The sequence below is a fragment of the Rhinopithecus bieti genome, unplaced genomic scaffold (assembly GCF_001698545.2).
Source record: "Rhinopithecus bieti isolate Rb0 unplaced genomic scaffold, ASM169854v2 scaffold_7049, whole genome shotgun sequence".
In the NCBI taxonomy this organism is placed as follows: domain Eukaryota; kingdom Metazoa; phylum Chordata; class Mammalia; order Primates; family Cercopithecidae; genus Rhinopithecus; species Rhinopithecus bieti.
The window spans coordinates 2754223-2780898 of NW_016805922.1; the positions used below are offsets into that span (position 1 = coordinate 2754223).

Sequence of the window (26676 nt, forward strand, 5' to 3'; positions counted from 1 at the left end):
AAAAAAAAAAAAAAAGAAAAGAAAAGAAAGAAAGTCAAGTTTACTTTACATTGTTTACATATAAATGTGTCTGGTATTTTCAGTTTACACAGTGGGAGAAAGGCACTGTCCCTCATCAAGACCCATAAAGTGAAAAGTTCCCCAAATATATAAAGGAATTTCAAATCAGATGTTTGGAAGTTAAAAACAACAACAAATTCAGAGGTAGAATTATAGACATTTTGTAGTTAAAAAATATGTTTGGAGTAATTCTGACCTGAGTTCATATGTTAAGCAAAGTACTCAATCTGGCTGATCCTCAATGTCCTCTGAAAAAGAATTTGGAAGATAATATCTATATAAAATAGTGTAGTATAGATTAAATGAGATTATACATACAAAGTGCTTAGCACATCCTAAGTATTTTACTAAACTGTTTATTATTCTTCTTATTGTTGTTACTGACCACTTAAATGACTGCAAGAATTAACAGAGTCATGATATATGTAACACAGTGCTAAACGTCACATTTACCATCTCAGCTAAGCATGCGTTGATTCAACAAATATTCTGTATATCAGACAATAATTCATTAGCATTTTTTTTACAGAAAAAAAATCATGAGGAATATGAAGCATAAACAATGGACCAAAAGTCACTCAATTAAGACATAATGGAGGTGAGATTCCAACCCAGAATTATTGAGCTTGAGAAACTCCACTCTTTTTTTAATTATTATTATACTTTAAGTTCCAGGGTACATGTGCATAATGTGCAAGTTTGTTACATGTGCCATGTTGGTTTTCTGCACCCATCAACTCGTCATTTATATTAGGTATTTCTCCTAATGCTATCCCTACCCCAGCCCCTCACTCCCAAATAGGCCCCAGTGTGTGGGTGTGTGATGCTCCCCTCCCTGTGTCCATGTGTTCTCATTGTTTAACTTCCACTTATGGTGACAACATGTGGGACTACACTCTTAACTATAACAATGTAGTACCCTTCAGATCGAATGTACAACATGGTGACTATAGTTAATAATACAGCACTGTTTGCTTGAAATTTGCCAGGACAGAAAATCTTAGTGTCCTCACCATACACATACACACTCACACACACAATGGTAACTATGTGTGGCAATAGATGTGCTAATTACTTAGTTTGTGGTAAACATTCCACAATGTATACATATATCAAATCATCTTGTGGTACATGTTGAATATATACAAATTTTAACTGTCAATTATATGTCAATAAAGCTGGAAAGAAACTCAAACTAACTTGAAAACAAACTATAGCATCCCTCAATGTGTTAATAATTATAAAATACTTAATAGATTGGAGACCTTCAATAAGTGATATTTCTTTTAACTATAACTACTATTAGTTACTAGTTGTGTGCCATAGTCTACTTCTAATGACAAGGATATAAGATGGGGGTTGCTGCTATAAAACTTCAGAGCCCCTGTGGGCATTTGTGGGGTAAACACAGCAGGAAATGAGGTCTCTCAATTTCCGACACAGAAATTCTAAGTTGGTTGGTCTTCCTAATATCTCCTTTATAATAAGAAAATAATGCTTTTCCTACATTTGCACTGGGCATGGGAATCAATCGATATTTCTGGGTGCAAGGTAGAAGGCAGGACTAGGTTTTGGGGGTGGGGCTTGGATACCTGACCAAATGAAGGACTAGCTAAAACCGGTCAGGGTGGAAACATCTCTGCGTAAGACACTCCCACCAGTATGCCATCTTGCTTTATCATTGCCATGGCAATACCCACAAATTACTGCCCTTTTTCATGGCAACAACCTGGACAACTCGGAAGTTACCACCTTCATCCTAAAAATGTCTGCATAAGTTGCCCCTTAATTTGCATATAATTAAAAGTGGGTCTAAGTATGACTGCAGAATTGCCTCTAAGGTACCTAAGCTGGGCACACTGCCTATGGGGTAGCCCTGCTCTGCAAGAAGCAGTACCTCTGCGGCTGCTGTAGGCTACTGCTTCAATAAAAGTTGCTGTTTAACACCACTGGCTTGCCTTTGAAATTCTTTCCTGGATGAAGCTAAGAACCCTCTTGAGCTAAGCCTCAATTTGGGGATTTGCCTATCCTGCATCAGGTGTGTATAGAATCTTCACTTAAATTCTCATCTACTCAGACTTATTATACTAAGAATGTTTTATTCCAGTAATGCAAATTGTCCAGGGATAGAAATAAGGTATATATGTAGAGTATTGGAGGAGTTCAAGAACATCACCACTTATCATTCTGTAGTCCTTAAAGGCATGTGTTATTTCTACTCACACGAAGGGCATGGTGGCTCACGCCTGTAATCCCAGCACTTTGGGAGGTTGAGGCGGGTGGATCACGAGGTCAGGAGTTTGAGACCAGCCTGGATAACATGGTGAAACCCCGTGTCTACTAAAAATACAAAAATTAGCTGGGCGTGGTGGCGGATATCTGTAATCCCAGCTACTCAGGAGGCTGAGGCAAGAGAACTGCTTGAACCCCAAAGGTGAGTGTTGCAGTGAGCCGAGATCGTAACACTGCACTCCAGCCTGGGTGACAGAGCAAGACTCTGTCTTGGAGAAAAAAACAAAGAAGAAAAGAAAAATGTGTCCAAGGCAGTTTAGTGACTTACCGAAGACTATACAGCTAGGTTACAAGAGAAAAGGTATATTTAAATGGTCAAAATGGTGATGTATTTATAACTAAAAGACTGTGTCTAATTAAATAAAAATATTTAAAACTGTCCTAATATATTGTGAGGAATTCTTTATACTAACCTCAATGCACTAGTGTGTACAACATTTTAGAGATGATAAATAGGCTCTTTAACTTGCTGATCATACAAACCTACTTAATACTCTCAATGACAAGGAATTAAATACCTGATGAGGCAGCTTCTTCCATTTTTGGACAGCTCCAGCGATCAAATATGATAACATCTCAGTGCCTGCAATGTCATCTAGTTCTACCTAGAGAAATACAACAGAACAAGTGGCCACTGTTCTTGACAAATGGATATAATTTCATTTTTTCCAAATGTGAGTGCCAGATTCATTCATTGTACAGAATAGATCTGTCAAATGGCTTTGCCCATTTACCAATGGATGGCAAACTGCAAAAACGTGTTGGAATTTTAGAGGACTAAATGTCATCTCACTGGTACTGTCATCAATATAACTTACATTGGCATTTTTGTCTCACACTGACTTTAAGGGCTACAGGGGGAGCTCCAAGTCTCCAAACCTTGTGTTGATCATCTCTGCCCTACACAGTACTTTTCTGCTCATTTCCAAAGGAGACCAAGGATAACTTTTCAGACTTCTCAAATCTACTTGCCCTACTTGACAACACATATTGGCTGGGCTGACTGGATCAAGATTCTATAAGCAGGATCCTCATGGTTTAAAGTCCTTGCTGTTTTGGATGAGACAGAGGCTATTTCTTGCTCCCATAACCACTCACTTCTTACCTCGAAGCTTTCCTAGGCTGTTCTTGCAAATACTAACAAAATTAATTATGCTTATCTGATGACAAGTATACAACCTAAAATGCCATCTTTATAAATAAGGCAATCATCAATGGAGTGTGATTTATGGCCTTTCATTTTTCCCATACACCCTATGTGCCCTATAAAATCTGGCTTTACAGCTTCATAGAGGCTATAATCCCTTTCAGAGGGAATAAATCATTTTGAACTATAATATAAAATAGGGAGTTATATTCACATACTGACAAAGGAAAAAAATTGATTATAAAATGTAAAAGAGTGACTGATGATTTCTCCCTGTGTCTGCACTATTAAAGTGCGTTTGAATAGACTGGACAATATTAAAGAATTTCTATAAACATGAGACTACAATTTATAAATTAAAAAGAAAAATTACATTGAAAACTGTAACAAAATAACAAACATTATAATATATAAAAAGTTATTGTAAATCAATGTGAATAAATGGATAAAGGTCATAAAGTCACAAAAGAAGAAATACAAACAGCCAATACATATATTAAAATAAGTTTAATCTCACTCTTTTTAGCCAAAGAAATATAGTTAGAATCATGTAGGTCTCATGTTTTACTCATCAGAGTGGCACAAATGAAATAAATGGCTAATGCTGGTACTGGAGAGAGTGTGAGAATCTACACATGATGTTAAATTGCTGATAGAAAGGTAGGGTAGTGCAACTCTTCTGTAAGCTCATATGTCAATATGTATCAAAACTGAAAAGTGTCCATTCAATTTCTAAAAATTCATTCTAAGAAAATGAATAAATGCAGGAAGGCACATGAAAAAAGATGTTTTTCTCATGTTTCTGAAGTACCAAAGAAAAGAGAGAGGTAAGCCTAAATTTTGAGTGGTAGAAAACTGGTTACATTAATAATGAAATGCTGCTGAACTATTTAAATTTGTGATATAGCCTTATTAAATGACATGGAATCATGCTCATTATATACTAATAAGTAAAAAATGATATAAAACATTTTTATAGTTTGACCTAATAATTAAAAGTCATATGTATTTGCTTGCATTGTGTCTGTGTGAACCCCACAAACAAAATATCTCAGGAATGTTGTGAAGATCATTTATTGGAAATGGGATAATGGGATTTTAAGTTATTTATACTTTTTATTTTTTTTGGAAACAGGGTCTTGCTGTGTTGCCCAGGCTGGAGGGCAGTGGTGCAACTATAGCCCACTGCAGTCTGGAACTCGTGGGCTCAAGCATACATCCAGCCTTAGGCTCTGGAGTAGCTGGGACTACAGGCTAATGCTACCATGCCTGGCTTATATTTTTTTCTTTATGCCTTTTTCATTTTTGTAGTTTCCACAATGAGTTTATGCTAATTTTATAATTAAAAGTATTTTAATTTTCAACAAGAAGCTTCAGATTTCCCAGATTTTCCAATTACCCTGCACCATGGCTCAGAGTATTTGTGCAAAAGAAAATCAGTCTTTTTTTCTGCATTAATTTTCCACAAATAATCATTTGGAATTGGTAAAAGTTGTACAGAGTAAAACTGTTACGGTCTGGGTATTCTATACCTTTCAAAGAATTAGAGATCTTAGAATAATTTCTTTCCGTTTTTACCACAGTGATACTAAGGTAGATGGGAGGTAGAGGATGAAGGAAAACAGGACTCATCTGCGACCAGGAAAGATAACAGTGAGTGACAATTGGATTTATATATATTTTTAAGAGGGACTTCCACAAGTTTCAGCTCATACTAATACACACACACACACACACACACACACACACAATTCAATTGTCTTAGACTAATCGATAATTGTGGCAGAAAAGGCCACCTGTTGACTAAAAAAAATTTTTTTTTTTTTTGAGACGGAGGCTCGCTCTGCTCACAGGCTGGAGTGCAGTGGCCGGATCTCAGCTTACTGCAAGCTCCCCCTCCCGGGTTCACGCCATTCTCCTGCCTCAGCCTCCCGAGTAGCTGGGACTACAGGCGCCCGCCATCACGCGCGGCTAGTTTTTTGTATTTTTTAGTAGGATTAGCTAGGATGGTCTGGATCTCCTGACCTCGTGATCCGCCCGTCTCGGCCTCCCAAAGTGTTAGGATTACAGGCTCGAGCCACCGTGCCCGGCCGACTAAAAATTTTGAACCACTCCAGACTGTAGAGGTGTTGTGGTAAGGCCTAGGATAGTATTCCCCATCTCCATGCATCTGAGTGTTGCCACATTACTGCTTACTGGCCCACAGAATGCTACCAGAAATTTTATAAGAATGTGTATTTGATTTGCATTTCTCTAATGATCAGTGATGTTCAGTTTTTTTTTTTTCATGCTTGTTGGCTGCATGAATGTCTTCTTTTGAGAAGTATGTTCATGTCCTTTGCCCATCTTTAATGAGTTTTTTTTTTTTAAATTTTTTCTTGTAAATTTGTTGGAGTTCCTTGTAGATTCTGGGTATTAGACCAAATACACATCAACAATAGACTGGATAAAGAAAATGTGGTACATACAAACCATGGAATACTATGCAGCCATAAAATGAATGATACAATGTCCTTTGCAGGGATGTGGATAAAGCTGGAAGACATTATCCTCAGCAAACTAATGCAGAAACAGAACCAAACACCACATGTTCTCACTTATATACGGGAGCTGAACAATGAGAACACATGGACACAGGGAGGGAACAACACACACTGGGGACTGTCAGGGGGTGGAGTGGGGGAAGGGAGAGCATTACAAAACATAGCTAATGCATGATGGGCTTGATACCTATGTGATGGGTTAATAGGTGCAGCGAACCACCATGGCACACGTTTACCCATGTAACAAACTTGCACATTCTGCACATGTACCCCAGAATTAAAAATAAAAATTAAAAGAAAAAAAGAATGTATATTTGAGGAATAATGAGTTTATAATTGAGCTTGCAATTTCCTCTCTCCTTTCCCTTTTGAGACAATGTATAGGCACATAATGGAAATGGTAGGCTCTTGAATCACTGAGCAGAAAAGTGACTGCCAAGCCAGCAAAGTCCAAACTGAACTACAGAGTAACTGAGAGATAAACTTAAAATAAATTATAATAACTTATACTAAATATAATAAACTTTTAATAAATTATTAGAAGCATTACTCACATTGCTTACCTTTCAAGTTAATTAACAACTCTACCTTTTTTTGCAAAGGGAAGTTCTCCAAGCTTCTGGAGAAACCATAGCAATCTCCTTTTTCAGTTTGAGAGATGAGTCCAAATATGAGATGAGAAGGAATAAAAACACTGAGAAATGCTTTTGACAAAGAGGAATGAGAGATGGAATGCTGAGGAATTCTTAGTAATAAAGAATTCAGACAGGAGAAGTGGATGGGTGATATCAAACAGATTTGCCCAAAGGCATTTCGGAAAAGAAAATTTGTGTAAATTTGGTAAGAGGAAAAAAAAATCAGACATAAAGGGCCTTTTGGTCCCTAAATGAATTTTTCTTCCAAAAGATTCATATTGTTTATATGTAAACCATAAGAATTCTCTGTCCACTTCTTCCAGAATTTTCTAAAGCCCGCCAGGACATCTGCAGAGAAAGAGAATGTCATTCCAGGATAATCAACTGCAAGTTACTAAATTAAGATCAAAATATCCTCAACCTTGAACATTTTCAAAGAGTTTTAGAAGAAAGAGGCTCTCTAGGGGGTTGTATAATTATATAATTGTACCCTTTGTAGGAGGCTATTTACAGATAAGTAATTTTCCCCCACTATTCTTCAAAGTAAAATGCATAAAATAAAGTAGAATTTAGGGTTATTTGTCGGGGAGACTGCGCAGACTCTGTGAGCCATCTGATTAATTGCCCATTCTCCCCTCATTTCCTGCTGTCAAAATCCTGATTGCCAAATCCCTAACATCCTCAAAACTAAGGTGTCCCGTTTAAAGCCCCAGCTAATGAGATCTAACTGAAAGTCTGATGATGAGTTTTGGTAAATACTTTCTTTGCTCCAGGATTTAGATGCAGATCCCCTTTTAAATGTTATTTCTTCTGCATTAAACATTGTGAATGCAGCTGCAGATTCAGTAGCCATCTTGCAACTATCTTGCAACACAGTGACACACCAGAGGTGACAGGACAGGAAGATAAAAGAAGCTAGTCCCTTATGGACACCACTTAGCGGCTGAATTAACACAAAAACAATCTCCAAACTGTTACATGAGGAAAGTTAGGTAAATAACTCTTATTCAGGTTCTATTATTTCAGCCAAACTCATTACAAATAGATACTGAATTCTAACCTCAGTTTTCCAGAATTCTTCCTAGCATCTAATAGTTATCCTCCTATTCTAGACTATTAATCATCACACTTGCTTGAGGTAACTGTGTGGTGAGGTCTGGCTCTTTTAGAAGTCCTGATACTATTCACAATATCTTTTAAAAAAATGGTAATACTTTTATGTCCACTCATCTTTCTAATTACACTCAGAGATCACTTCCTCCAGAAAGCCATGGCTGACAACATTTTACCCCTGTATATAAGCAGAATGATTAAGCAAATAAGTAAAACAGAACGGGTAAGTGTGTAGGGTGTTATATCTTTCAAAATAACTAAGAGAATAAATTTCAAATGTATCGTCAAGTAAGTGTGATTCTCTTGATCTAATCACTCCACTGTGTTCATATATCAAAAACATCACACTGTATTCTATAAATGTAATACAATTGTAATTTGTCAATTGAAAATAATATAAGTATTAAAAAGTGTGTGGGCTCTGGAATCAGACTTTCTAGATTTGAATTTTTAATCTACTACTTACTGGTTGTATGACTTGGGTAAATTAATTTATCTGTAAATTGGGGACATTAAGTAGGACTTACGTATCTTATTGAAAATATTAAATGAGGTAATTCAATGAAAGTTCTTATAATCTTGCTTGGTTCAATAAAATCTAGCTAGTTTTAGATTACTTTTGGCCACGTTAGGGTAGAGGCCCTTTGCACTCCTACGGGTCTCTGTAAACTCATCTTTCATGAAACACACATCCCATACTGAAGGTATTTTCTGTAAGCAATACGTTTTTAAAGTGTGGTCATTGGACCAGTGACATCAGCAGCACCTGGGAACTGGTTAGAAATGCAAATCTAGTGATCCAGAAACTCTGAGGGTGGAGCCCAAAATGTGTGTCTTAATAAGACTTTCAGGCAGATCTGATGCAGACTAAAGTTTGAGGGCAATTGAAAACACCAATCTCAGAATCTCCTGAGAGCATTCAACAAAAATAAAGTTTCTAAAGCCTTACACCTGTCAAGCTGGAGAAGGGGCCCTGGAACCTGCCTGCTTAGCATGCTTGCCATGTGATTCTTCAGCACATTGATGTTTGAGAGCCTTTGCTATTTTATTAGTGTATGATGTATTGGCCTATTTCCCAAGTAGAATTTTCCTCCATGTCTGAGAGGATGTGTTGTTATTTTTGTATTATTATTATTATTATTATTATTATTATTATTTTATGTTAATCTCTTAAACATCTAGTGCATGCTGCAGTCCCAGGCACAAAGCATTTGCTCATTAAACTAGGTGTCCCTAAAATCTTAGTAGAGTTTCAAGATCAATTTCTTCAGAAGATAAAATACTACACACACACACACACACACACACACACACGCACGCACACAAAATCACCCTTTGAAACTCTAATCATTTGAATTTCTTGGTCACTTATTTAGTTTTGATAATTTTGAATAATACATATTTAGTTACAACTTTTTGGTCTTTAAGTCAATGTTTGCAATCTTCAATCAGGACAGCAACAAACAAGTACAACTAAATACTGATTTGTCAAAATCCACAAATATAAATAAAAAGAGAAATTTAAATAATTAAACTTTCAAATGATTTTTGGGGGGCATGTTTGTAATTTCACATTTCTGAAGCTATTAAAGATTAAAATTACACTAAGACATTTGGGACATGCTGTATCGGTCTTAAATGAATGGAATTTTGCTGTGGAAGGTGGAAGAAATATTTTCTTCAACAAATATATCTGTAGATAGAGTTGTAACCACAAATCTGTAAAAAAAAAAAGTAAGTTATTGAGTTAAATCTGATTAGCTACTTTCCTGCTTATATGTGTATACAGAGCTACTAATAATTTCATTTGTTATTTACTAGCAGAAGTCATATATATGTATATGTGTGTGTATATATATATATATGATATCTGTGTAGGCATATGTGTATATATATCCTCAATTTAAAATTGTTCATATCCATCTATATGAAAATTTTTTAATTGAGGAAATTATATCCAGTGGCCTATTTTCTTCCCAATGAATTATAAAGGAACATCATTTTCTATTCATACAAGCGGAACGTCAATCAACCTTATGGGCCTATCAAAGAGCAAATTTGAAAAACCACTGGTTTAGCCAGTGATATGGTTACTAGGTGATGCTAGGCCCATTGCCATTGTTAAAAGTTTACCCATAAGCCAAATGAGAAGGCCCTTGCTTGGCATGTAAAAGCAGGTGTAGCAGGGGATGGCAGGTAGCTGCAGGCTGATGATACATGATATCTCTACATATCTATTTAGAACCATTAAGTCCATGAACATACCCACTTTTCATAACAAAACCAAAGCTATTTTATCATTAATCCCAGTCAACAATAGTAAGATCCAAGTGTGTTGCTGTATCCTGGCATCAAGGTGCCTATGAATTAATGTGAGTTTGCCTTGGTTTTGACAGTGTGGGATCAGCTAGGCTCCCAGCATCAAACCCCTCTGTATCACAGTCAAACCAGTACCAGACTTCTCTGCTTGCTGTGGGAAGTTTAAAAATGGGGAACTCACTAACACGATGCATGTGCTGAGAAACGCCTTTGCACATAGTAGATACTCAATATATTTTGAATGAATGGATTTATTTATTAATGTCATAAATCAGCCCTCACCCATATTGTGGAAAATTCCATTCAAGTGGCTGAAATTCCTCTGCACATTCTTCACCTCCTGTAAGCTTGCAATCAGACAAAGACTTAATTACAAAAAGAGCTGAGGAAATTATAGAAGCTACCTAAAGTTGTGTCACCTTCATAAGATTACATAACTTTAATTTAGTGGTAGGCCGGGGTGAGTGCCTCAGGCCTGTAATCTCAGCACTTCGGAAGGCTGAAGCGGGTGGATCACCTGAGGTCAGGAGTTTGAGACCAGCCTGGCCAACATGGCGAAACTCCCTCTCTATTAAAAGTACAAAAATTAGCTGGGCATGGTGATGGGTGCCTGTAATTCCAGCTTCTCCAGAGGCTAAGGCAGAAGAATTGCTTGAACCCGGGAGGCGGAGGTTGCAATGAGCCGAGATGGTGCCACTGCATTCCAGCCTGGGTGATAGAGCAAGACTCCTTCTCAAAAAAAAAATAAAGAAAAAGAAAATTTACTGGTAAAGACCTCTGACTTGTAAGTCACATGGACCTGAGTTCAAGTTCCACCATCATCATATTTTAACACGAGTATACAAACATTTCAAAGACTCTGCTCCATGTGTGCAGTGTGGGGGTCATAATAACATGCATTTTCACTGCATGACTCTCAAAAAACTTAGATGAAACAATCCATTTGCCATGGCCAGCAAAGTGTCTTGCAGCTAACAAGCACTCAAGGCATTAGCTAATATTAACAGGGGAGAAACAAACAAGCAGGAAAGCCCAAGGCCCTGACTCCTACTCAGTGGCCCTTGATTCATGCCATAATAACTCTTTTTTTTTTTTTTTTTTTTTTTTTTTTTTTTTTTTTTTTTGACATGGAGCCTCGCTCTGTCACCCAGACTAGAGTGCAGTGGAGCGATCTCGGCTCACTGCAACCTCCGCCTCCTGGGTTCAAGTGATTATTGTGTTTCAGCCTCCTAAGTAGCTGGGATTACAGGTACCCACCACCACAGTCAGATAATTTTTGTATTTTTAGTAGAGATAGGGTTTCACCATGTTGGCCAGGCTGGTTTTGAACTCCTGACCTCAGGTGATCCACCTGCCTTGGCTTCCCAAAGTGCTGTGGTTACATGCGTGGACTGAGTAGAGTAAGATGAACAAATTGAGATTAAACCCTTTTAAGATAGTTTTGTAATTCCTGAAAGAATAAAATTATAAAAATTTAACAATTAATGAGTTCTGCAGAAATATGAGAGAACTCTAGTTCTTTGTGTTACTTTTCTAGAAAACCAAGTTATGGTTCTAAGATGTACCTCCCCACCCTAATTCACCCCTGGCATGATCAAATAATATTTTTGTAAATGGATAAGTCAACGACACAATCAATAAGCTAAGTTATAAGCAGGTGAAAATTTGTAGGCTTGATAAAGAAATCTCAGGTGATTGATCTGTTCTCACACTGCTAATAAAGACATACCCAAGACTGGGTAATTTATAAAGAAAAGAGGTTTAATGGACTCACGGTTCCACATGGCTGGGGAGACCTCACAATCATGGCAGAAGACGAATGAAGAGCAAAGCCACACCTTACATGACAGCAGGTAAGAGAGCTTGTGCAGGGAAACTCTCATTTATAAAACCATCAGATCTCATGAGACTTATTCTCTACCATGAGAACAGTATGGGGGAACCACCCCCATGATTCAATTTGCCTCTACCTGGCCCCGCCCTCCGGCACATGGGGATTATAATTCAAGGTGAGATTTGGGTGGTGGGGATACAGCCAAACCATATCATCAGGCTCATCAGTATATGTTAAAATAAGGTAATATGAAATACTTAATCTTAAAAAAAAAAAAAATGCAGCACCAAGACCTCTGTGATAATCCTATTTTAAAAAACAGTTACAATTTTAGTTAGAATGTTTCCCTTTTGAGAAAGCATTTTCTGCATAACTTTTAATGTACTGTTGATGAGCACAATTCAACAAAACTGAGATAAATATTTGCAGAAGTCCTGCAAGATGAAAAGCACAGAGTTAGATGCTATAGAGGATAATTGTACTTCAGCATGAGTAAGGACCCACACTTGACCTCAAATAAATTAACTTTAAATAGAGTGGACGAATCACGTGCAGAATGTAAGAATGTTAAAAGGTCAAGGTAACTAACAAAAAGGAACATGTGGGGCTTCTTAAGAAGGAAATAAAATATTAGTTGATTCAGGAAAGGCTGAAAGGAGTAAGTTTTCCTTGAATGGTCTTTGAAGAGTTCCCTTCACTACTTCCTAGTACTGAGGCTAGGGTGTCATAAGAAATAGAAAGATATGGAGATCAAGAATCTTCTCTACTCTTACAGGATTGGCTGAAAGAAGATTTTCTTACCAGGATGTAATATAATAACATGAAGTCAGAGACAAGGGCTTGAATATCCCAGCTCCGTCTCTCTCACTAAGGGTCAGGTTGCTTATCCTTTTAACACCTCAGTGTCTCTATCAGTAAAAAGATAAGAATTTTTCCTACCTGAGTGGGAGAAGAAAATGACGTAATCCATTTATAGTGACAAGCTTGGTATCTGGCACACAGAAAGTACTGAATAGGACCAGTTGGTCAATGATGATGGCAACGATGATGGTGGTAGTGGTGGTATTGATGTGGCCTGCCCAGAGCTGGCTCTGACTGGGAGTACAGATTAAAGACTTCTGGGCTCCTGAGGCTTTTCATATAAGTGACACTTGACAAATGTAAACAGGTTGTCCAAAACTTCATGTGCAATTTAAGAAAAGGAAGGATCTCAGAGTTGTTCAACTACTTACTGATAATATGAGTTATTATATGCAGTTATGGCAGCTCACATTTATTGAGCACTTGCATGTGCCTAGTACTTTAGAAGGACTTATTCATTGTTCACAACAACAGTATGCAGTATGTCCTAATATCTTTATTTCTTTCTTTCAGAGGCAGACACAGCCTTAGAATGGTTACATTAAACACCTAAGTTCCCCCTGTCAGTTGGTGCTGGAAAGGAGTTAAAATTCAGTCTGTCCAGCTTGGTCTCAATTACTAAACTATGTAATTAAGCATTTTGCCCATTGCCTGATTCTCCTTCTGATGTGTGACTATTTCACTCAATCCCCTAGGTGAACAAGAGAGAAAATAATCTCTCTTTCACCCTGCTTTGCCTTAACATCCAACTTCCCTTCTCCAGCTAGGGATTGTTTCAATGGGCAACAACAAATGCCAGGGACTGGCCCAACCTCAGAGATGACTAGGGGTCAGATACCACCATAGGCAAAAGCTCTGTGACAACTCTGCCCTTGTACAGGGTGCATGACAGGAGTGGGAGTTGGGGATAATGGAATAAGGCTAGGAAAGACAGTACCTGACATGCCAAAAATACACTAATACTATTAATAATAAATAATAGAACTCACTGTGCTGTAGGCATTGTATTAAGTGCTTGACATGAAGAACCTCATTTAACACTGAAAACAGGCCTATGCAGACAGATCTATTGTTATCATTATTTCACCATTGGGGATAGTGAGGTCCTGATAATCAGGTAAATTGCTCAAGCTCACATGGTTAGCAAGTGGAAAGCAGGAATTGAACTATGTTCAGCACCTGCACTCTTAACCACATGCTATATTGTATATAAAATTATATTACTTGCCAGCCACGGTGGCTCAAGCCTGTAATCCCAGCACTTTGGAAGGCCGAGACCGATGCATCACCTGAGGTCGGGGGTTCGGGACCAGCCTGGCCAATCTGGTGAAATCCCATCTCCATTAAAAATACAAAAAATTAGCCAGGCCTAGTGGTGGTGCCTGTAATCCCAGCTACTCAGGAGACTGAGGTGGGAGAATCACTTGAACCTGGGAAGTGGAGGTTGCAGTGAGCTGAGATCGCACCACTGCACTCTAGGGTGTGATGGAACAAGACTCCGTCATCTCAAAAAAATGTTGGTGGGAGTGTAAATTAGTTCAACCATTGTGGAAGACAGCAAGGTGATTCCTCAAGGATCTAGAAGCAGAAATATCATTTGACCCAGCAATCCCATTACTGGGTATATACCCAAAGGATTATAAATCATTCTACTATAAAGACACATGCACACATATGTTTATTGCAGCACTGTTCACAATAGCAAAGACTTGGAACAACCCAAATGCCCATCAATGATAGACTGGATAAAGAAAATGTGGCACATATACACCATGGAACACTATACAGCCATAAAAAAGGATGAGTTCATCTCCTTTGCAGGGACATGGATGAAGCTGGAAGCCATCATTCTCAGCAAACTAACACAGGAACAGGAAACCAAACACCACATGTTCTCACTCATAAGTGGAAGCTGAACAATAAGAACATAGGGACACAGGGAGGGGAACATCACACACTGGGGCCTGTTAGGGGGTGGGGGGCTAGGGGAGGGATAGCATTAGGGAAATACCTAATGTAGATGAAGAGCTGATGGATGCGGCAAACCACCATGGCACGTGTATACCTATGTAACAAACCTGCACGTTCTGCACATGTATCCCAGCATTTAAAGTATAATTTAAAAAAAAAATTACAACGATCTTTTCCCACAAGCCATTCTTGCACTCTAGACTTAAATAATCCATGAAACAGAGAGAGAGTGAGATCAAGGCAGACAAAGAGCAAGATTGAGAGTGAGAGAGAGAGATAGAGAATGTGAGCATGCAAGCTTGGAGAGTGGAAGTTAAGGAAATGGCATCATTTCAAAACAATGTACTTTGCCTCATCTAATAGAGTTTTTGTGATAATCTCAATGAAACAGGGTGCAATGATTAGCATCTAAGTATGTCCCTCCTCATAAGGATGGCAGGACAGCATGTTTTACCTTTAGCTCAATTGTTTCAGAAAGTGTGGTCCCAGTAGACATACAAGCTAGTGGGTCTTTCACGCCTCCCAAATCCAAAAGTAACATTTCATTTCCATGTCTCTTTCTATAGTTCCACTCTTCTCATGCCTATCATTCATTTACCTGCCTGTTTTTTCTTGATTTCTATACAGAAAGATGCTAAGTCTGTGTTCTCTGATATGGAAAGGGGTGGAGGAGTGGGAGCTATGGTGCCTCAATGGTTTGGGGATTTTTTTTAGTCTTAATTTTATTATGCCAACTCTACTGAACTTAATTATGGTAAATACAGAATTACACAATTACCCTCTGTTCCGTTCTTCAGAAGCTATATTTTGATAAAATTTACTACACACTGCTTTCCCCCTGAACACTAGAAATGGATGTGTGTTGATATAAAATGTGTTATAATTACAATTAAAATATAGCTTACATAATGATAGTGTTAAAATAAAATTATAGATGTGTCGAGACAACATGGTCATGCATTTTTATTGTAAGTACATGCTTAGACCAATATCTGGTAGCCAAATGAAAAGGGAACAGAATTTTGGTTAAGCCACAAAAGCTGTTTAATGGTTTTCAAATAACTAAAAGGAACTTACAATATATGAGATAAAATTTCCCCATCATATTTTTTTTTTTTTTTGAGACGGAGTCTCGCTCTGCCGCCCAGGCTGGAGTGCAGTGGCCGGATCTCAGCTCACTGCAAGCTCCGTCTCCCGGGTTTACGCCATTCTCCTGCCTCAGCCTCCCGAGTAGCTGGGACTACAGGCACCCACCACCTCGCCCGGCTAGTTTTTTTGTATTTTTTAGTAGAGACGGGGTTTCACCGTGTTAGCCAGGATGGTCTCGATCTCCTGACCTCGTGATCCGCCCGTCTCGGCCTCCCAAAGTGCTGGGATTACAGGCTTTAGCCACCGCGCCCGGCCCCCCGCATCATATTTTTAATTTAAAAATTCAAGGAAATACATGAAATGCTTGGAGAAATTGTTGAAAGTAAGTATGCATATGCACATTTTAAGATAAGCCCCTTATTTTTTTCTTAAATACCTGTGTAACTACCTAAATTTCATCATGTGTATCAGTGATGACAAATTTTCAACTAAGTTTAATGAAGAGCATAAAATAATAATAATGTATTATTGCATTAACTAAGCAGTTCAGAACTGATTCTCATTAAAGAGCCACCCTATCACAACTAACTTAAACCTTACAAAATATGGTTGCAATTACAACATGAGGGAGAAACATAGGAAACTGAAATGTTTCTTCTAAATGTTTATAGTTATGGTGTCTGACCAGAATAATTGTGTCACAAATATTATTAAAATAATAAGATATCGTTTTGTTCAGCTTTACTGCAGAAACAAACTACAGGAATTTCTTTTCATTTCAGATAATTATTTTTCACTAATTGCTCAGTGTTTTTAGAACCTACAGTGCTAATTCCATTTCCTCATTTAATCTTTAAAATAACCCTTTCTGATCATTATTCTTAATATCTCCATTTTATACAATGTAGCTCTAGTTCAGATCTTTCTTCAGACCTGCAGACTTCTGGAACCTTCTGTCTCCAAAACTCATCCTTAACCCCTAACCCTGTTCCACTTCCATCTTTTCAATTTCGGATGATGATAATCTCACCTTTCCAGTTGCCCAGGCCCAAAATCTTGGGTTAAGGGGTCTCGATCCTATTCTTTCTTTCACATCCCACATTCTGTCTGCCTGGAAATCCTGTTTCAACCTTCAAAATGTACTCCTTCTTAGAAGCTCAAGCCACCAAACAATTGATCCTACCTGGAAATGCCTCCTCTCTGTTCTCCGTGATTCTACTCTTTGCCCTTACCCTCAATACCACAGAGAGTGATCCTTTTCAAAGAAGAGATAGTTCATTTCATACCTCTGCTAAAATCCTGCCACTAGCTGCCTACAGAGTAAATGACACAATGCCTGCGATGGCCCTGCGTGAACTAGCCCCATCATATCTGTGACCTCAAGACCTCCTGCTGTCCCTTCCTCCTCATTGACTCTACTCAGCCACAATGGCTTCCACAATATTCCTCGAACATGCCAGGCCCATTTTTTGCCTTGGAGTTTTGGCACTGGTCATTCCTACTCCCAGGGAGTGGTCTTCCCCTAAATACACTGTGCCAACTCCCTCACTTCAAGTCTTTGCTCAGTTGTCACCTCATCAAATCTACCCTATTACCCTACTTAAAAGTAGAGGTCACATTTACAGCCCCTAGCACTACCAACCCAACAATCTTCAGCAAGTTCCACATTCTTTTCCTTATCCCATAATGTTCACCAACTTGTAACATCCATAGGATGTATTTATAACATCCATCTGTTTTCACACATGACAGTGTAAGCTGAGAGAGAAAGGAGGGAGGAAGGGGGGGAAAGGGAGAAAAGAGAGGGAGAAGGGAAAAAAAAAGAGGAAAGGAGAGACAGAGAAAGCTTTTACTTTTTTACTGATGTGTCCAAGCACTTAGAAAAGTGCACATGGAAGGTGCTTAATAAATATTTCTAAAAAAAATAAAGATAAGGAAAGAAGGAGTAAAGCTTACAAGTGTAACTTGTAACTTTCCCAAAGCTCTGCAGATAGAAAGGGTCCGCAATGGAATTCAAGCTTGAGGCTGCCAGACTTCCACTGCTCTTAGCCTTTCTGTGAAGTCCATGGAATTCGTTATTTCCTTTAATTAGTTCCATAAAAATTTTAATTCCACTGAGCAATGTCACTAAAATGTTCTGTGTGTGTGTGTGTGTATGTATCTCTCACTCTCTCTCCTTCTATCTCTCTCACTGTTCTCTCTTTTTTGCTCTTTCTCTCTCTCTCTCTACATATATATATATAGATGTAAATTATATATATATGTAAATTTTCAATTTAGCAGAAGAAACAGAGAAGAGTGTAATACAGCATAACTATTATGGTAATTTAACAGCAACATTCAAAATTAGCAATAATGATTATTTAAGCAATATTGACACTTGATGTCCATCTAATAACTTTAACATAGCTTGTAAATTTATTAAACATGCTAATCTCAGTGCTAAAATATTTCCATGCACATTTCATGCAATCCTTGCAATTACTCTATCAGACAGGTACATTTTTCTTATACCCATTCCAAAGATAAGAAAATTGGTGAAAGGTGTGGTACCTTTTTGATCAATGTCAGACAGGTAGTAAGTGGAGGGTATGGATTTAAATCTGGGCCTGTCTAACTCCAGAATTTGATTCTTAACCCCTACATGGAAATTCTGATAATTCCTTCGATAGAGTGTGTGTTTTCTCCTGGGAAACCTTCCCGCGATGTCTGCATGAGCTAACACCTTCAGAACATAGTCAAGTTTAAAACATGATAAAAATGTTTAAAGAGCACTTTAAAAATGGAAATATTTTTATTTAAACAATAATGCAGAAGACTACACTGAGCCCTTTAAGTGACTTTCTTGCTACTTTTCACCAAGAATAAAAGAAAGAGTCAGCAGCCGTGGAATGACAAAAGCACAACACCCAAAGATGGAGAATTCTGCAAATGACCAATTATAAAACTATTAAGCTGCAGCTCTTTTACAGCAAGTGGCAGAATAACCCATTAAACTGAAAACTCTCCTACCCTTCCCTCCATGGGCCACACAAACATTAACGTTGCATTTATTAGGATGTACTTCCTGTGCTCTATCAAGTTGACTTTCAGCAATTGTATTAATACAATCCTCTCTCTCTGCACACATGTCTGAATGATGGATTTCCTCACTTGAGGTTTGTAGAGTGGAGTGAATGAAATAAAGTTTAGAAAGAGCCATCATGATCCATAATGGTGGGTACTGAATCAAGACAAGATGAAACATCTTTTCTCATTTATTTGAATGAAAAGTCTACTGTATATTTATTTCCTGCATACGGGGCTACTTGTTGCATAATGGAGAACAAGCATTTTTTATTTGGAGGTAAGGGTTTGTGTGCTCAAGTTTCTATGGGCCTACAAAGTTAATCTTGTTTTAGGATTAAAATAAAACATATATTTCTGTAAATAGATATGGTTAATCAATCAGCAACTGTGATGTCTTTAAACCACTATAAGTTCAGGATAGGAATATCTGCAATTACTTTAAGCATTAATGCATTTGTGCAACAATTGAGCAGTATACATAGTGGTGTGTTGTCAGACAAAATTAAGTTTGAATCCAGAGTTTGCCACTTACCAGCTATGTGACTTCGGGCTATGAAAATAACTTTTCTTAGCTGAACAACAGGGATGAGAATACATACATTGCAGGACTACTGTGGGAACTAAATGAAATGAAGTACTTTTAGCACATGGCACAGTGGCTTATAGTAAGGACTCAAATTATTATTATGGTTACTACTACTTTTATTGAAAAAAGATTAGAAAGTGTTTGCATAAAATGTGATATATATCCTATATCATTGAAATTTCATATATTTGATTTTTGACTTTATAATCTAATAATGTGATTCAAAAAACATTTAGTCGTAAATATAGTTGAAATCAGGTTACTTGTCAAACATGGAAATATAATATGAAGAAGGCTGACTCAACACTCTTTCAGACAGATATTTACCTGTACATAGATTTTATTGTTTTGATTTTTTAATTGCAGAAAACATATATATTGACTATGTCAATTCACAAAAGGTCCATTAATTAACCAGACTGACTATGTGTTGCATAAATATCATTTTACATAGAGATCATATATGCATTTTAGTGGTTGGGAAATGTTTACAGCTGTTTTTAATTGTCTACTTAATGTAAAAAGGGACAAGAAGCAGAGTTAGGCTTGTTGCTTACTGTAGAGTGACCCAGGAGTTTAATGTACTTTGCATTCCATTATACTATGAAAATGTTTCTGTGCCCTGGGGATATCAACAAAAGATTTGCTTTAATGAAAGGAACCAAGTATGGTTCCAAAGCTTTCAGATAGGAGGCCTATATATCCTGCAGTTTACATCAGAAGTGTCCGCCTTCTCTCTCAACTGCATCGAGATAGGGAAGATGTGATCACAAAGGCTGAAAGCAATTACAGTAAATGTTAGGAAGAGAAGGACATCGAGTTTTGAATGTCCCAAAGCTGAGCTAAAAGAATTATGTTTAAAGAAAGTGTTACCTACAGCAAGATTTTTCACTGAATGAATGCCAGTCAGTGAACCTTACATTAATGTAGAAAATCAGCTGTTTTTGCTATAATGCTTTCAACTGCACATGGCTAAAATCAAACTCAAAATAGTAAAAAGAAATGTGTTTCAAAGAATAACACGTCCTAGAAACTCACAGACACATCTAGATTCAGACTATATGCTACAGAAAGTTGCTCCTTGTGTTGGATGGCCACTGGGAGCCCCAGAATCACATCTCCCCAGCTTAAAAATTCCAGAGAGAGGAGATAATGTTCTTGTTCATCTCTGAGAGAAACATCTTGGGGAAGATTCTAATTGGCCTGGATGAGGTCAAATGATTACAAAGGAACCAATCACCTGCTTTGCTTGACCTGGGCCATGTACTTCATCCCTGGGACCAGGAAGATAGGCAGGATGTCATCATTTCTCAGTTTGGGGAGAGAAAGGTCTGATATTTTTCCAAGATGAATGAGAATACTACATGGAGATACAAAAGCTGTAGCTTGCGGCTACTGTAAATTCCACAGTTCTCACTCCCTGCCTTGTGTCTTATGAACATGCAGTAAGCTGACCTGACAGATCATTTTCCCTACCAGCAGCCTTGATATATATTATTGAGAAGTAAGTTGTAAAATAATACAACAGCAGTCTGAATATAGAAATTAACTTGACTAGTAATGACCAAGACAGCTGTATGAAAATATATTTTAAAAGTTCCTACAAACTCACCAAAAGTGGGAGCTGGAAATGCAAAGACAGTTTTGACAAGAGAAAGTTTTTTCCAAGCTAAACAAAAAAGATTACAGACTTTTATAAACTACATTTTAAAGAAAAAAAATCAGATAAGGAAAATGAGGCCTAGAAAAAGTAAGAGATTTATTTAGGGTAACTTAGCCAGTTAACGGCAGGATTGAGACTAAAACACACTGTATAATCCAAGTATGGTCTTTCAAACCTATGATATAACCTGTATATATGTAAGAAATATAGCACTTGTCATTTGTTAATCTCCAAATGTTCACGAAGTTGAAGTAAATGTATTTACTGTTTCAAGTATTCTTAAAGAGAAAAATGCCCAAAGACATCTTAATTGCATGGGTATGTATACACGAAATACACGTGGAGATGTCTTCAAATATAATATGTGCATGTCTTCATTCCTTCCCTCTGGTCTTTTTAAAAATGCCCCTTTAAAAATTTCCCACTCACCATCTGTTAGGTAAATTTCCTAAAACACAGTAAATGTGGAGGCAGAGATTGTTATAGAGACTATTCCAAACGGCAGTGACACCTATACTTAGGAAATTATAAAAAATGTAGGTTAAAGTTGTTTTTTTAATAAATTTCACCACTGTAGTAATACCATACCACCCTATGTGCTCAGCGCGATAGGATTACATAAGATGGAGAGAGAGAAAATGAAAAAAATCTAGGTATTTATGTATAAAATATTATCCCAAAAGTTTGATATTACATTCAAATTTCAATTAACAGAAGGAAAACATTGACACATTTACTAAAGCATTTCATTTATGGTATAAGATCCACAGACTTAGATTTGCATTATGCCCCAACAAGAGTAGAGTTGACCACTTTTTCCAGCTACTTGCTTTGGGAGAAAAAAAAAATCCACCTGCCTCAATCAGATGCCATTCAATTCCAAGTCTACAGCATAGACCATGTCACTACACATGAAATATTATTCATTCAGAGTTAGGATGTAGCAAGAGTAATTTATACTCTGGGAGTGTTTGCTCTCAAGTCAATAACAGAGAAGCCTTGAATAAAAATGTTCCCATTACTTTCTGCTATAATATATCTTACTTATTGCCCATAAAACAGTGGTCAGAGGAGATTTATCTATTGGTCACCATGTTATATAATCTCTCCACTTTAAGCCAACCCAACTCTGTGATGATTTTTTAAAACTATGTTACTTATAGTCAATATTAATTTATCTTTAATCTTTCTTAGCATTAGGAGAGTATTATTTTGCACAACTTAGGAACAAATCTCCAGAAATTCCTCCCTGATGTTTCTTTGAGGCTGAAAATGCATTGTAGGGCAGTTGCAGTGATTTAATTCTAGTTGGCAGAGCCCTGGCCACACACTAATTTCATTAGCCTCAAATTCCTGGATTGATTTGAAGACCCACTGGATATGATTCCCGTCCTCAGACATATCATTTACTAACGCACTCAGTGTGTAAAGAGAGGAGAGAAAGAGGACTTGCTAAGCTCACATCTTCAATCTGGTACACCAGCAGTCAAATGAAAATTCGAAGTCAGAGACACCATTTACATTTGAGTAGTCCATTCTTGCCCAGGTCCAAATTTTCAGGGAGGAACTTTATTCCTGACTTCGCTGGGGGCAGCGGCATTTGTTACATCTATGACCATCTCATTTCTCGTTCCTTCTCTGCAGTGCTCAGCATCCCCCATTTAAGTCCCTAATTATTCCCTCTCCTAGCCTACAGGCTTATCTCACTATAAATGTATATCTCAAGTGGTCGGTTTGGCATGGTCCCTACAGCAACCTGCAGGCACCAGAGGAAAAAAGAAAACTCAAATCACCGGAAAGCTAGGAATTCAATCATTTGGAGGAGTTTCTTTTAAATAGGACAATCTTAATTGAACTGAACCTTGGGATCCCACAGGAGATTCACCATGTCCTTTTCTCTCCCCTAAGTGTCCTTTGAACAATGGGTATGTGTATCATTATTCTCTCTATTCATTTTGCAGGCTTATAGAAACTAGAAAACTGGGGACTGGAATTACACGACAGGAGCTTCTAAGATCACACGCAAAAAGGGTCACTGGAAGAGATTGTTGGTATATGAAATACATATTCCAACACGGGCAGTGATTAACCAGGACACATACAAACCAACTGTTTTATCTAGCTTGCACGCATCTCAAGCTACAAGTTGGTGCATTCCTCAAACTACCAGCCTCTTCTCAATAAGTGCAGGTGAAAACTAGGGGCTTTTTCTCCCTCAGCTATTCAATCCAACGTGAATAGCTGCAATTTACAAATTAGAGGCAAATGACAGTGTTTTCTCCGAATGGTTTTACTCCCAAGCCATAATGCTAACGCTAACATTGGGTTCCTTCCTCCTCAGCTCAGGGAATGGAGAAAATAATGTAAGACCAGCCCTCCGCCTCCCCTGCCAACTTTTTAACCCCTAGTAAGTTGCCTCAGGTTCACACACCAGAGGAGGAATCAGCTCCCCCTGGAATCTTTTTTAGGAAACACAGTCCCTTAGCCTAGTGTGTAATCCCTTTCTTGACTTTAACATTTCACTCTTTTTTCAGACAGAGACAGGCTCATCTGCAGTACTGACCAGGGCGAGTGAACAAACAGGCAAAATAATTTTAAAATGCTAAACACAAAATATTGTGTGCCTTTAATCCCAGGGGCTAACAGGGAAAACACTGTCACCCCAACCCCCCAGCCCCAGTGGTTCTCAGGTAATGTCTCTGACATCCTCTCCCGCCTGCACTGCTACCGCAACTTGTCTAGCTTTAAGCTCAACGATGAAGGAAGCACTCTGGGTTTTAGCTACAAGCCAGGTTCTTCCCAAAAGCAAGGAACTCAGAGTGATGGCTAACCCCAGAGTACTTTTGGGTTTGCAAGCCTCCAAAGATTTCCATGATGGCACTCAGGAAGTGTCAGAGGGGCTATGCAAGCTGCAGCCTTGGATGGGCCCTCCTCTTTCCTGAATGCAAACTTCACACTCCTGGAGGTGATGTGGTGACAGCCTGGGTCTCACAGAGTCCCCTTCTGAAGCCCAACACCTTTAGCGAAAGCACTTGAGAGGGGCCGGTTCTCTAGATACGAGGAGCATAAAGGTGCCAGGATCAGCATGTATATCTGCTGAAGAGATTAGCTGGGTTTGGGTACCACCAGCCAGGTAGAGAGCCGCTATGCATTGGGAAAGGGTCATTTTAATACTGAGATGAACCAAGAACTTGGGAGTGAAGACAGAGGAGGAAAGGAGGCAGAGGTTGAAAGGGAGAGAAAAAAAATAGAGAGAGAGAGAAAAAAAAAAAAACAGCAAGGAGACAGAGACAGAAAAAGAGAGTGATGCACATATAGGGAAAGACACAGAGGAGGGGACCTACAATCACAGAGACCCTGAAACTCAATTTCCAAACCCCAAAGCCACTAATTCCTACCCAATGCAGCTCAGGAGCCATGGGGCAGAGGCTGCTGGAGCAGGAGGCGAGAGAACACTGCGGTAGAACCCACCGCTCAGCGGCCCCGGATCCGCCTTCCTCCCATTTTTCTGTCTCCCTCCGGGCACCGGAGCAGGAGAACCATGGAGCCCTGCTCCACGCACCCCTCTGCCTCCCAACGGGCGCCTTCATGCCTCGCTCCGGGAATCGTCCTCCAAGCCGAGGATTTGGCTTGGGGTCTGCGTCAGGGAGATAGTGGGTGATGGGGGGGGAGGAGGGAGGAGGCAGGGAGAGCGATTTTGTTTCGCAGTTAGCATGAGCTCATCCCTGGGCTGAGGTCTGAAGTGGCAGGAGTGGAAAGCTGATCGCCCAGCTCCGGCCAGTGGCAGGATAGCAAATGTAATTTAGACGGTGCAAAATATTGCCTGAAGCAAACCAACTGGGGGTCACGTCTGCAGGCAGCATCTCTCCACCTGAGGAAGGTCCCAGTACCTCGCGCCCTGGGCTCTCGCGGAGGCAGGCTACAGGTCGGGAAATCAACCCGAGGGAGATGGGGACTTAACATCCATATCTAGGTTAAGACCGAGCCCTCGATTTAAGAAGTGCCTCCTTAAGGTTGTCTCCAAATTTTCCAAGGGAGTGCAGGTTGGCAGGCTGGCTTGGGGGTGGGAAGCTGGGGAGTTGGGAAATGCCCGGTTTCCAGGCATCGTCTCATCTTTCCTTTTCCATTCGCCTAACCAGCTCTCCTAGGACCCCGGCACTTTTACGAGCCTGTTTTCGGACCATATTTCACCCTAATGCAAACCTATTTAAATCATCGCCTTGTTTTTCGCAGATTGCTTCTTGTAAATGGGGCCATAAATCCAGGATGTCAAGCCGGATGGAGTGGAGCGTGGACAGGGGAGAGATGGAAGGGAAATAAACCAAGCAGGGAAGGTATCTCCTCGGGCGGGGTGGGAGGGATTCGGCAGGATCTCCAGGGTGGAAATGAGCGAAGGCTGACCTGACCCGAACCACCGGAGTCCAAGCCAGCTTTTAGGGTTAAGGGCTCAGGTAGCCACGGTGTGCTCCGCCCCGGAGGGAGCGCCCCCCTACCTGGAAGAGCCTCAGGATGTTGGCTACCATGATGGAGACCGAACTCCCCGAAGCCCCAATCACTCCAACTACTTTCTCCGGCTTGACGAAAACCGGGGGTTCGCCGTTGGTGCAGCGCACGTCGGAGGTGTCCTTCTGGATGAGCGCCTGGACGAAAGTGAGCGACTGTTCGAGCGCGTAAGTGTCCCTGGAACAAGTGTCCAGGATCCGCGCGCCCAGCGTCACGTTGGGCAGTAGATTGGGATCACTGTTGATCTGGTCCAGGGCGTAAAGCATCGCCTCCAGCCTGTGGATCCCGTTCTCCCTCTTGATGTCACCGCAGGGCATTCCGCTGGGACCCTTGGCGTGCACTGGGAACAGCCCCCCGAGGGTGACGTCCCCCTCGATCCGGATTGAGTGCGGGGCGTACATCTCCTGGCCGCGCGCCGCCGCCGCCAGCGCGCACAGGAGCACCTCCAGCACGCAGCAAGGGAACTTCATCAAAGTCAGGACGCGGAGCAGCTTCCTCAGCTGGACCATGCTGCTCCGGCTGCTGCGGTGGCGGCGGCAGCGCTGTAAGGAACGGTGGTGGGCTCGCCGAGGTCCGGGCCCCTCAGGGCGAGCTCCTCCGGGAAAGCCCAGGGGTTCCTGCAGGCACGGAGGGTGGGGGAGTCCGGGGAGGGGCGACCAGAGTGGGTGAGGGGTCCCGCGGTGCCTGCCAGCCTGGGGCGCCTCGCGCTCTCGGGTTAGCCGGCCGGCGCGCCGCGCTCGCGCTCACCGGCTTGCCGCTCGCTCTCTCCAACAGCCCAGCACTGGGGAAAGGGCAGGGATTGCTATCGCTTTAAATGGTCGTTCGGCTCCCTCTCCTCCTCCTCCCACTCCCTCCCTCCCTCGCTGGCTCTCCTTCTCTCCCTACCCTTCCCAGCGCCAGCCCTCCCCACTGGTTTGCATCATCACGCAGGGAGGGGCTGCGTGCTGAGGTAAGGGGGAGAAATGGGTGGGCGGCTGGGGAATCGGGGGAG

The 26676-nt window shown here is 39.9% G+C and overlaps 1 protein-coding gene across 2 annotated transcripts in view; it reads right to left on the reverse strand.

Annotated features, from left to right (window-relative positions):
• The window catches only part of GRM7 (glutamate metabotropic receptor 7), a 921273-nt gene extending 894805 nt beyond the window's left edge, over window positions 1-26468 (reverse strand). For both annotated transcript variants that reach the window (XM_017874165.1, XM_017874164.1), the window contains exon 1: window positions 25676-26468. In XM_017874165.1, coding sequence (XP_017729654.1) covers window positions 25676-26194 — 519 coding nt within the window. In that variant the 5' untranslated portion in view covers window positions 26195-26468. The remainder of the gene's footprint in view (window positions 1-25675) is intronic.
• Between the last annotated feature and the right edge of the window lie 208 nt (window positions 26469-26676).